General features: G+C 36.2%; 1 protein-coding gene across 1 annotated transcript; it reads right to left on the bottom strand.

Moving 5' to 3' along the window:
* Positions 1 to 454: 454 nt before the first annotated feature.
* LOC116201136 (zinc finger protein 1) lies at positions 455 to 1,499 on the bottom strand. The gene has a single exon (XM_031532261.1). It carries the CDS (start codon positions 1,308 to 1,310, stop codon positions 699 to 701), a length of 612 nt encoding a protein of 203 aa, XP_031388121.1. The 5' UTR covers positions 1,311 to 1,499; the 3' UTR covers positions 455 to 698.
* Positions 1,500 to 13,650: the final 12,151 nt, after the last annotated feature.

Raw genomic sequence — 13,650 nt, 5'->3', positions numbered from 1 at the left:
CGCGCAGGTGGGGTCCACCTCCAAGCCTATACGATCCGTTGGATGCACGCATACGTACTGACTATTTATGTGCATCTGAACTGTTAATGAACTGTTACGATAAATATTACATCATTTTTCATGTGATTATTACATCACCATTTATTAATTACTTCTATTCAAATTGCAATTACAAGTACAACCTGTCCAATTTAAATTTCTTTGTTTAGGATTACCAGTGTCCAAGAACTCTTTCGCTAGCCCTAGTCAATGAAGAGGGATTTCTCCAAAATTTGAAATGTGTGCTCTATCATTTAAACACTATTATTAATTTTCTATTTTTGGCCTACCGTCTGCTAAAATAAATCAATTTCAGTTTCCCTACATTAAATCAAAGCCTTACAAGCATTTGAATTCTGAATTTGAATTTAGCACAAAAGAGAGATTTTAGGACAGAAGTAATAAGTTCAATGCATTATTGAGACAGCTGGAGACAATGTCTGGCAACATTCAAACTTGAATGATATATATGTCGTTAATTGCATATACAAGGGATTAAATTCACTAGACTGGATTAGAACTGATCCGAACAACTCTTATTGATGAATTAAGCAAACAAAAAATCGAACCAAGAAAAAGCAATAAAAAAGAAAAAAGGAAAAAAAAAAAAGAAGAAGAAGAAGGGAAGGAAGTAGAGGAAGAAGGTAGGAGGATTAGACTTAGAGCTTGAGGGACAAGTCAAGCTTCTGCAAATCATTTTGTTTGCTCTTCACATGGCTATGGTTAACACTACCACTCCACCACAACTCCCCGAATCCCTCCAAACCTGCTGGATCACTCGACTTTTGGATTGCACCGATATTCCCGGGGCTCCCTGATGATAACTGTTGATTCCCTAGATGGCACCCCATTGTGGACCGGCCACCTAAGAGACACTGGCTGCCGCTCGATGCAGCGTAAGAAGAGGGCTGCTTATGGATCATGGAATGCAGTTGGATCCCGAGCGGTAGTGAGGATCTGCCACAGCCGGTGGAGCCATGCAGGGGGAGTGAGGCCATGCTGGTGACCCGGCTCAAGTAGCCGAGGGGACTGAACCGCTGCCCCCTCTTAGCGAGGGTCCTCTCCCGCTTATGCGCGTTCTGGTGGCCCCCCAGTGCCTGCGAGCTGTAGAACTTCCTCTGGCAGTAGTTGCAAGAGAACACTCTGGGCTCCGACAAATTGCCACTGTTATCGTTGCTGCAGTCATCGTGGGACAAGGGCGAGTCGTTGCTGCACAGGCTGAGGTCAAGCACGAGGTCAGCTTCGAGCTTCTTGCTGCCGCCGGGCTCCATCGAAGGCTGATGAGGGGAAAGTTTTTGAAAACAGGACTTTTGGCTCCAAAGCGTAGTGATGGTAGGCAGTCTATATAGGGGAGGAGAGGGAATTGGGTATTAATTTGCTTGATTTTCAGTTTAAATGCTGTGTGTGCCAATTATGGAATTAATCTGGGCTGGGCCTTGTGTGTACCCTCAAAATGGTAATAATTAGGGTGTGTGTGTGCGTGTGCGCGGGTGATATAGAGAGAGAGAGAGAGATTTGCACCCGTGTGGTGAGCTGAGAAATACTTTGCACCTCTTTGATTCTCTCGCATGGACCTACAAAATGAATGACAGTTTTTTTTATTCGAATTAATACTTTAATGTTATATGAGGGAAAGTTCTCACGAGCTGGACAGTTCATAAACCTCTCAGGACCGTTGGTTCACGAGCGATGCACCGGTCTAAAGATGGACCAAGGGGTTGCTTGAGGCAGTTGTTCTCTCCTAAAATTACGATACTATAAAGAAATTTTCATATAATTTCTTAAATTTTGATTAAATTTCTTATATTTACCTCCTAATTTAGGAATAAAAAAACTTCTTCTTAATGATTTGCTTCTATAAAGACCTCGCCCCTACTAAGTTCGAATCCTGCGCCATCCCTGCATGACGTTGAAGGATTCATCTATGGTTCAATTCATGGACAATAATGGTGTGTTTGGTTTTAGAGTTAAATAGAGTTGAGTTTTGATTTTAATTGGGTTGTAATGATTGTATTGTTGAATTATGAGAAAAAACGTGAAAAACTAATGAATAATTGAGAGAATTTAGTATTAAAAATTAAATTGAATGGTTAAAAAAATTGAAGAAAAATGAAAAAGTAATAATTGTATTGTTGACTTTTGTTGTCTAATTAATAGAGTTAAAATTAGAGTTAAAATTTTAAAAATCGACCCTAAAACCAAACGGGTTGTAAATATCCCATACTTTTCCTTTATTTATTTTTCATGACAAGGTATATATGTATATGTATATGTATATATATTACATGAGATACATAACATATTGTGAGGGTTCTTGTGCGCTTCTAAAATCGCAGATGAAGCAGTGGGCATATCAGTTATTATATCAATTATAGTTTGTTTTCCTTTACTTATAATTTGCCCCCCTGCATTATTTCCTTCTTTTGTACAGTAAGTACCATCGGAAGAGTAGGGGTCAGTACATGATCAGATCAGTTGTACTCATGTTTCATGGAAGGACTGTGCTCCAAAACAGTTTTCCACATCATGGAAAGTGCTATTATTGGGACATTACCATCGTACGAACAGTTAAAAATAGTAAACGATGGTCTTAGTATAATGAAGTACAAATAATCAATTCCGAATCAAGAGATTTAACTTTAATTTTCACTAGTTTGAACTTATTTGCCTATATATTATATATTATATTTTATTCTTATACTATATCATGAGACCTTCCTTATAACTGAAAAATTGATGAGACGTAATCGACTTCCATAAAACAAGTTACTACCAATTGATTTAGTCTATTTCCTTTTTCATGATTGGCCGGGGAACTCCCGGGCATAACGTATTACGTCCAGATCTGGAAGGATACACAAAATCTTCACAGCCAAAGTTCTGTGCTTGTTTCTTTGTGCAGTTACTGCATAATCAGAAAAATGACACTCAATAACTGTACTTGCATTATTTTGGAGCTTAATACTGGGGCAAAGAGAAAATACAAATGCACCATAGTACTTTCAGCCGCTTATATGTACCACCACAACCCGTCCTTTTGTAATATGTCCGCTTGCACCAAAAATCTTTGACCAATCTCGAATCCAAATTTTGAATGTCTTTTTTGATTATGATCATGCATGGGAGTTTATTATTGGATTAATGGCTTAAAAAAACACAAACATTCCACTTTTCATCAATTCAAGCATGAACTTTTTTTCTCGATTTATAAATGTACAAACTATCAATTTGATATCAATTTTCGAACGTCACAATTTTTCCTTTAATTTAAACGAGATTCGATGGCCACACCCTCCAATCGAGGTAGCCAAGGTCCCCGGTGATTTTATAGAGGCAGCAGTGGGCCCCGTTGAGGCCCTCACTGCCCGAATTTGAAAAAAAAAAGAAGTAAAATCGAAAAAAGAATGAACGGGGTTGGTGGTGAGAGTATTATCGGCAGTCACTATACCCCTAATTGCGGTCACCAGAGACCTTGCTGTCATGAGCAACCCCGTTGAGCGTGCGGTGGTTGTCGTTGAGGCCCACCGATCGAGAAAATGGAAGTCATGCTAACATTGATAGCAATTTGATAGTTTATGCATTTTTAGATCAAAAAAAGTTCGTGGTAGAATTGATAAAATGTGAAAAATTTATGTTTTTTTGAGCAATTAACCCTTTATTATTTACTCGGTTTATACGATAATATAATTTGTCGTGTTGACGAGGCTGGAGAATATATATGGTATACTGATTTTCCGAGGAATGGTCATATTTCGAGCAAATGCGGCTACTGAGATTTTTAATATTATGAATTTTTACCTAAAATGACCCATGGTTTGTCCGTTTTGTCAAATCTATCATATACTTTTTTTTGGTCAAATCTATCACATGGTTTACTTTTTGTATCAAATCTATTCCGGCGTTATCTTTTCCGTCGACATCTAACGGCCGTGCTGACGTGGCACGTGGAGAGATAGTGGGCCACACTTGCCACGTAGGCACCACGTCAGCACGGCCGTTAGATGTCGACGGAAAAGATAACGCCGGGATAGATTTGATGCAAAAAGTAAATCATGGAATAGATTTGACAAAAAAAAGTATATGATAGATTTGACAAAACGGACAAATTATGGGTCATTTTAGGTAAATAACCCTTAATATTATGGTCATCAATCAAATCCAATAATAATGGAAGAACATGGTGGGGCATGCCGACGAGAAATCGTCCCGATCATGCAATTGCATATATCAAATCAGCACAAATCTTTTGATAATTTGATGCAAGAAAGTCAATAATCTTATGGCAAATTGTCACCCCGGTATTAATTAATTATTCTAATAAGGCCATATTTAGGGAAACATATCGGGGTGCCGAAAAAAAAAACATATTGGGGGTTATTTGGTAACAACCAGCAAGCAACATCATGTTAGATTTTCCTAGCCAAATCAGAAAAAGGTAGAAATCTACTGTACGGCTGTCGACATCTAGAGTCTAGACCACATGGTGGTTTTATTATTTTATAGCTTTAGTTCATCGTTCATAGTATTAAATTTTCACTGATCTTATATGGATTTGAATCTATATGTACTTAAAAGTTCAGATTTATAAATATTAGTACCCAAACCTCATATAAATTCATGGTTATTCTTTCATTTTTTTCCATGTGAGATTTTCATTCATAACATCTGTCCTCACGTGCAACGTATAGTCTATTTCTATTTACATGTTGTCACATGTCTTGAAACATCCGCTCTCAACAACTGATTTTAAGCCGGGCTCGTCTTCCGTGCTTGGCCGATGGGGGACTAACACGAGGCGCTCTTTTGGCTACTCTTGATATTGGGTCGGCATAGTGTGAGCCCACGTGAACACACTGAAACGTAACCCACTCTGATACCATATTAAGTTCTCATTAGGTTTATATGAACCTGAACTTATATTCACTTAAAAATTCAAATTTATAAGTGTTAATACCTAAATTTCATATAAATTCATAATTATACTCTCTTTTTTTATGTGAGATTTTAATTTTTAATGCATATAAAAACGAACAAACAAAGTTTTACTTAGGAAACAATCCTTTGACATTTGATGGCTAAGTTGGAACAATCTCTTTTCTTGTTCTTTTTCACTTCAAAGTTGTATTTTCCTCTTTCTTTTTTTCTCCCCAAATTTCCTTTTCGTGCTTTTATAATGATAAGAAAGAAAGTGACAAGTAAAGGGTGACCTGTGTCGGCATGGGGTTTTGAATAAACAATTATTACGGTAACAAGGGAACCACTAAGTGCTGTGAATGAACAAGGATTGTAAAAATTAATGAGGCGTATGGTTTACGTGGTAAGAATTTGGACCTATTTTGATATTCGAAAATATAATGAATTTTTAGAGATGAATATATTTTGAAGATATAATATTTTGTACGTTATATTTTTAGATATATAAAATTGAAAAAAATATGAAAATTAATATAAATGATGCATTGGGCATTTCTTAAAATTTTGACGGGATACCCATTCCATCAAATTGATTGTCCCACTTGGTAAGCGGGAATGGCATAGAAATGACCATAATGTTTTTTTTTTGCAAGTAAATTGATGGGCAGCAGTAATGACGACCTCACTGTTTCTAGCTACGCATCCTCGTATTCAATTGCGAACATACTAGATAAACAAAATAACCAGCGTAAGTATTGGCCCCATTAACATAGCATCACCAAAGATTTAGTATAGTTCGCAGAAGTTGTTGTCCCCCAAGCCCAGGCAAAAAACACATTTCTAGCATATGTTTTAACTCAAATGCGTAGAGGGGATTCAAACTTGAGACCTAGAAGTTACCAAATCACATGGAAGTAAGTTTGAAACTACTAAATCACCACCTTTGGTGATAGCAGAATGCTTTTCATATAATAAAACTGCAATTGTGTTGAGAGAGAAATAGTGAATTTTTAAATTAAATCTGAGAATATGAAGAGTATATTTAAGTAAAGAACTTATTTATCAAAATATCATTCTATATAAATATAGTTAAGATATAAGAATTAAAAATAAATTAAAAGAAAATATATAATTATATAAAACTTAGTTGATAGAAAATGGTGGAATGGGCACTCCTTAAACTTTACAAAGGAAAGAGCACTCCAACAAGTTGAAGAAAAAATGTCCTTCAAATGGAATAGTCTTTTCAACTCTTAAGAGTAATGGGGTGAAATAATAGATATCATTCAATTTCATTTCATTCTCATGTATCCAACAGGACTTTGGAAATGCCTTCCAAATAGAATAATCATTTTAATTTATGAAAGTGTCACCATATAAGCGAATGCAGTGAAAGAACAAAATCTTCATTCCGTATCATACTATTATGCTAGGGATCGGGTTTTGAACCCGACACCTAATGGGCCATGAAGGCCTTTGAAGCCCACTAAGGGGTGAAGTTCTGTTGGGCTTCACTGAGCCCAGCGAGGGCCCAATGAAGCCTATTGGCTAATTGGGTCGGTATGGGAAATCAGATTCCTTTCCGGATTTGTCGAGATGTGATATCTAGGCAATATATTGGGAATCGCACTAAATAAGGTAACGAATATCTTCACGATCATATGTAAATATCAAGGTACGCTCATTGTCCACAATTTACGTACTATTACTCTTGTAAGAATTCTAGTTGACTTAAGCATCAAAGAGGAAAATCGGGCCACCACCCCGATCTTCCCTTTCTGTAGGTTGTTCGAGAGCACGAGGATCGCATGTCGATTCAACCCGAGTCACATGTTCGTAACATATTCCATTCCATTGTACCATGCAGACCGATGGAATTAGAGTTGGCAAGTATTGGAATTAATTGAAAAGGACGATAATAGATATTTTATTTATTTATTTATTGTATAATTGGACTTCAGAATAAGTGGGAAATGTGATGATACATATTTTATATTAAACAAATATAAGATAATTAAACTGACACCGCTGCTCGCCATCGGCATGGTCGCTCCCACCCTCCTCAAGACCAGATTTAGCCTCACCGTGCCAATATTTTACTGGGAAGGTAAGACTTGGCTGCTGGGAGGGTCAGCTCAAACGCTAACTCACGAGCCTCACCTATTTTTCTTTTGTGTATTGGTGAATTATGGTCCTTCTAATTTTGCTCCACTCTCCATTGAAATTCTCTTCAGATTTTCTTTCCCTAAGAGGCGATGAATTTTATTTTCTCGTACAAGGAACATATATTATGTACATCAAATATTTACTTTACAATAATATATGTGACACCAAATTAATTGGCAAAACAATTCAATGAGTTGACTATCTAGGAAAATTAATTGTTTGTCCCTCACCCCATATATATTCACTCATGTAGCATGTCAAATATCACATCCAAATCACACTTAATATCGATATATCTTCACTCGCGACTTTCTAATAATCTATTGCCACTGATGGAACATTCCTCTCTCAAATTGGTTTTGTTCGTTCTATTCGCTGCTTTATCTTGTAAGTATCTCTTCTACTCTATGCGTCTCAAGTAAATGTATTAACGAAAATTCTGTCTTTCTTGGTCTATATTTTTCCGAAGAGTTGAGTTATGATTTTAATTAGGTTGTAATGATTGTGTTGTTGAATTATGAGAAAAAGTGTGAAAAATTAATGATTGTGTTGTTGAATTGTGAAAAAAGTAATGAATAATTGAGAGAATTTAATATTAAAAATTGAATTGAATGGTTAAAAAATTGAAGAAAAAGGAAAAAGTAATAATTGTATTGTTGATTTTTGTTGTGTAGCGAGTAGAGTTAAAGTTAGAGTTAAAATTTTAAAAACGTGATTGTAAAACCAAACGAAGCGTCAAGATATTTGAAAGAGATTAAATTAGTGGTGTTCATGGGCCAGGCGAGCAAATAGGCCCAGCCAGCCGGTCCAAGTCCGAAACCGTTGGAGGCCTATAAGAAATTCTAGGCCCAAGCTGTCATGATCAACGGACATGTCATGGACATGTCAGGGATGAGAATCAAATTCAAAGGTTCATGGTCCGTAGGTGGGACTGATGTACTAAACCCATTTCCAATTGACGAGCAGGTGTAACATTGCCAATGGTAGAAGCTTGTAAACGGGACGTCGACTGTCTAGCAGAATGCCCCAAAGGCACAGAGTTTCCCATATGTGATATGAAGACTGAGAAGTGCTTCTGCGGGGGAGGTACCCCTACTCATGGTGTCTGCAAAGTTGATGGTGATTGTAAGACCTGTCCTCCTGGTACCGAGCCAAGCTGCGTCGGAGGCATGTGCTTTTGCAGCTAGACTATATTGAAACGAGGGTTGGTCTCGCTAATGATTAATTTGGAATTTCAAATACTGTTGGGAAAGATCAAGATTTTCTTAGAATGATTTAATGGAATAAAGGATCAATGACAGACGGACGGACATTTATATTGTCGATGACATGATATTTAGAATGAATCGGATTTTATGGACAAGCTGTCTTGGTTATTGAAAATAATTAATAGTGTCAACTTTTATGTTTTGATTAAGCAACCAAAGAGTAAGCCTTTGGTGCAGTGACATCGCTTCGGTCTGAAATCAAGAAATAATTTGTTAAATTCTCATCGAGTGAGAACTCAATATCCTCTCTTCTATCTATTACCTTTTAAGTCAGTCAGCTTTGTTTCTACCGACAATAAGGTGTAAATTAGATAGAGAAATCATGACACACGCAGATAACACCACATGAGAAGCAAAGGATAACCGACCCCAACCGAGCAACGGATAAAGCAAAGGCCGGAGATGGGATGAAGAAACAAATAGGTATTCACTACTGGTTTTCTGCCTATTACTAGCCTTCCAAAATTACAGAGAAGAGCCACTAACTAACCATGACAACAATCTCTCAACAATACAAAAGTAACTGAAAAAGCGTTGAAGTTAAAGGGATAAAGGTCCGTTCCACGTTAAAAAAGTTGAAAGCAGATTCATGAATTTATAAGAGGAATGACTCCAATAATTTTTTGGATTGCGGATAAACCCAAATCCTATTCGAGCTAAGTTGCGTGGGCACGTTGAACGTGTATGATACCACGTTGCCACATAAGAGCAATTGGATTACGGTAACATATGCATGTAATTCCAATTAGTGTCTTTGCTTTATCCATTATCGTGCAAAGCCCGCCACCTTCTACTACCGCCCCACCATTGCTGCCGTTGTCCTTCGGCTGTCTCCGCTGCCAGAATTCCACCACCTGCAAAGACATGGCACCCCCCCCCCCCCCCCCCCCCCCCCGTTGCTCTTGAGCCGGCCAGAGCAAATCCAGCCTTGGTGAGGCCATATCTAACCTCACCAGGCCAGATCTGACTCGGGAGGCTGGGTCACTGAGCAGCTCGAGCAGCCAGCCCACTTAGAGTTCACGGACCCCATAACTGGGTTAGGTCGCAAACTCGGCCATGGAGTCATAGGCCCGGGTTCGTCAACCCAGGCTGGAGAGCCCTAGGCTAGTTAGAGAGAGCTCTCTCGCGGCCTCTACACTTTTTTATCGGAAAAGGCACACCCTCTTTTGGTGACTTTTTTTTTTTTTCCCTTATGAAACATTAGTGACTCAATTAAATATAATATTATATGTCGAGTTTTGTAATAGAGAAAACTCTTGATCGAAGAAATTTATCTATTTGTGGATCGATGTAGCTTAAACAGAATTAGTCAGGACCTGTTAAATTTTCGAATATTAAGATACACACCGAAATATATATATATATATATATATATATATATATATATATATATGCATGTCTTTCTCTCTCTTCGAAAGACCAGACGTTGTAAGGAGATCGCATGTGTAGACGAAATAGCGTTTTCGGATTTATGACCATTGTGAGGGAAGGTTTAAATTCTAATTTGGAATTTGGCCTTTGGCATGGAATGCGTAGAAGGTGAAAATGTGTGAAATAAACGTGATAACATCAGGGTTGGCTGAAAAAATAATCACTGTGATTGTTTTTTTTTTTTTTTTTTTTACATCTGTTAGATTGGATTAGGTAACATTTAGGCTGTACATGTGTCCAAATTCTTTTAACTTAAAAATTCACTTCTTAATTTTTGACTTTTGATATTTTTAACTGCGCAACTTCTCTACAACATTCGGTCACGCTCGTGAACGAGTTGAATCCGATTTGATATTAAACCAAATCAAAATCTCCGGGGAGCCTTCGTTTTGAGTTCCAAGGACTTGATTTTTTTTTTGGTCGAAAGGCCTTGGTTTCTGAGGTGATTTTATATGCTTTTCTTCTCTCTCATCATTATACTGTTAAATTTTACAAGTAGAAGGTAGCCGTGGCTTTAATTTTATATTGAATTTTTAGGGTTTATCATGATTTTGTTGGTGTTCTTGTTTCAATGTAAACAGGGGAGGAGAATCAACGATATTGTCGACAATTGTGTGTTTTGTTATATGTTTTTATTTCTTTTTAAATATATGAAATTGTTATTTATTTCGTTAAATTGATAGATTTTGGTTCATTTTATATGGAACCGGATTCGACTCCTTTACGGGCGTGATCGGAAGACGCCGAAGATTCGTGGTCGAAGATATCAAAAGTCAAAGATTGAGGGGTGAATCTTTAAATAAAAAGAATTTGGACACATATATGATTTAAAATTTATTTAATCAAATCCAACGGCCAGAGAAAAATAATTACAGTGGTTGTTTTTTTGTAGTCAAACGTGATAGAATCTCGAGTGAAATAGAGTAACAATTTACATAGAGAACAATTAAGAAATTGAAAATGTGTCGGATTTATATTGAGAGGACAAAATTAGTAGCTCTAGGTGTAAGAACACTTTGAGCATTTTTACCCAAAAAAAGTATAAATTTTTTACATTTTAACAATTATAACACGGACCTTTTTCCTCAACCTAAAAATGCATAAACTTTTAATTTAATAACAATTTTAGCATGACGTCAAATTTTTCGTTAATTTGAATGGAATGAAAGCCACAGAGGGCACCAATGACCCCAATCGTGGGAAAGACACTAGCGACCCCAATCAGGGGGTGGTCAAAATGGAGGCCCCCACTTCTCGAAATTGGGAGAATTCTCAAATTGGGGATTCTCCCGATTCCGGCGGATGGAGCCATGACCCGAGGCATCATCCTCCGCCGCCCCCCCCCTCGAATTGGGGTCAGGTGCCTCCGATTGGGGTCGCCAATGCCCTCTCCCGATTGGGGTTGCCAGCGCACTTCGTGGCATCGACTCCGTCCAAATTAATAAAAATTTTGAAGCCGTACTAAAATTATTATCAACTCAAAAGTTTATATATTTTTAGGTTAAGGAAAAAAAGGTGGTGCTGGAATAATTAAAATAGAAAAAATTGTGTTTTTTTTTGTTATTAACATTTTTTTAATAATTATTGCTATAGATTTCAGATTTGTCAACCTTTTATTTTACAATTCAATTCTAGAAATATCTTATTATGTCGTAGCTCTTTGTATCTTTTTTTTTTCCTTATCGTTTAACTCATAAAGGTTTAGTAATGAACTTATATTGGTCAACTACTTAATTCTTTGTAATTTACTCTAGTAAAAAATTTTAAAAATAAAATTGAGACGACCTCAACAAAGTAGTTTTGTCCAAACACTATCTGCAGAATATTAATGTTCCACAATTCTGATGCAAATCCTTATTTCATCTATTTATGTAAAAGATATATATCAATTTTATTTTAACGAATTTTGAACCCTACACTGCAACTGCAAGTAAAATTCGTTATTTCAAATTAGCGGTGTTACACAAGGCCTAATACATAGCGATCATGCTTTTCCAAATAGATAACTATTAATTCCGGTTCGTCCTTTGGAAGTGGCAAGTGGGTGGACATTTTCCCCGCAGCCACCATCCACAACCGCAGCCACCATCCACTTTTGTAAAAAAAAATTGCTTTTTTAAATTTTTTTTTATTTTAGCATAAATTACCTAATTGAAATGATCACCAATTTAAGTATGCTCTTTCCATTTTTCTTTAGAGATATTCTAATTTTTCAACGTTAGGGTACAGTACTAGTCTATGACTTAGACTAATTCTTGCCTTTTTTTAAATTTAATGTTTGTTAAATTTCTTTATTTTAGTATATAAAATACCCAATTGAATTGATTACCAACTTTATCCTCTTTCTATTTATGTTGATTATGACTAAAAAGATATTAAAATTCATTGAGTTGAAATTGAAAATTTTGTTATAAATTTGTAATTTGCATTGGTACAACAGAAAATGAGGGATTTAGAGTGTAGGAAAAATTGTCATGTATAAAAAGATGATGCAAACGAAGAATTTTCATTTAGTATTTAAGGGCATTTGGTAAATTGAACTTGGAAAAATATCACTTATATTGAGGAGTTCTTCTAAAATATCAAGAAATCTTTTAATTTTTTTAAAAATAATTATATATATTACATACAAATAATATGGATGAATAACAAAAATATGTCGAATATGACTAAAAAGATATTAAAATTCATTGAACTAAAATTGAAAAGTCAATTGATTGTGCAGCTGAGGATTATTGAATCGAATGGATTCATTCGAAAAAGTAACAACATTTTATCAGAAGTTAAGGATTTTCAAATGGAGCTCTCACATTCCGCTCTTCGACTTTTATATATTATTAGGAGGAAGGCCCATGCGTTGCACGCATATTTATAGATATTTATTCATTATTTATGTAGATATATTAGGTTGATGAATTAAAAAAAAAATATGATGAATTATATTTACATTTGCTTCCTTTTTTTTGGTAGGACTATTTTTTTTCGGTACGAATATTTACATTTGCTTCTTGTTATATATATATATATATATATATAGAAAAAGTACAAATAGCACCCCGTTCTTCTCCTAGAGACATATAACACCATGTTCTGTACTCTGTGGGGTAACACCGTTAAATTTCTTTTCAATAGACCATTTTGCCCTCAATACATCTTTAAGCCATTTTTCAATTAATTTTTTTTTCTTTCGTTTTCCAATCTAAGAACTAGCTTCAGGGTAAATATCGGGGGAAAACTTCAACTGCTGAAATAGGGCAAAGCTTTTCCTGCTTAGCGATTTGGAATGAAACAGGAAAGCTACCTCTAAAAAGAACTCGACGAGGCTGCCGTGAAGGTTTAGGACAAGGAAAGGTTCCCCGATCAAGAATCGGTGGATTTCGGCATAATGAATTTCAGTGGAGGTAATTTCACTTGAATCTAAACTTGATATATCTAATCACATTCCGCTTAATCGAACTAATAACGTTGCCGAGCTAGTCTCGGTTTTACAAGTTGTGTTATATTGCCGAGCTGATCTTGATGGAGGTGAGGAAGAGGAAGAAGGGGAAGACTACTGACACATGTTGTCTCTCCCTCTCGGTGGCTGTGTTGTTCTTGTTGTTGTATGATGCTTTCGTTGTTCTCCTGATTTTTGCTTTTTCTTTGTGGATGTTTCTTATGTGCTCGACTGTGTAATAATCGGTAAGAAAGTTGTTGTTCATTGCAAGTTACAACTATTTTTTTCGGTAAGAATGTTGTTCATGGAACTTAGGTGAAGTTCATGTTTCGGTTTTCTGTTGTCTGCTGATGCCTTTTCATTGAGCTTTCGAAGGAAAATCGGATGTTTATGTGG

The sequence above is a fragment of the Punica granatum genome, chromosome 3 (genome assembly GCF_007655135.1).
Source record: "Punica granatum isolate Tunisia-2019 chromosome 3, ASM765513v2, whole genome shotgun sequence".
NCBI lineage: Eukaryota > Viridiplantae > Streptophyta > Magnoliopsida > Myrtales > Lythraceae > Punica > Punica granatum.
The sequence above is the reverse complement of the archived record's forward strand: the minus strand, read 5'-3'. Positions and strand labels throughout refer to the sequence as shown.

What these genes read in the sequence shown, in the direction of transcription:
- LOC116201136 (XM_031532261.1), bottom strand. Translation starts at nt 1,310, where the DNA reads ATGGAGCCCGGCGGCAGCAAGAAGCTCGAAGCTGACCTCGTGCTTGAC.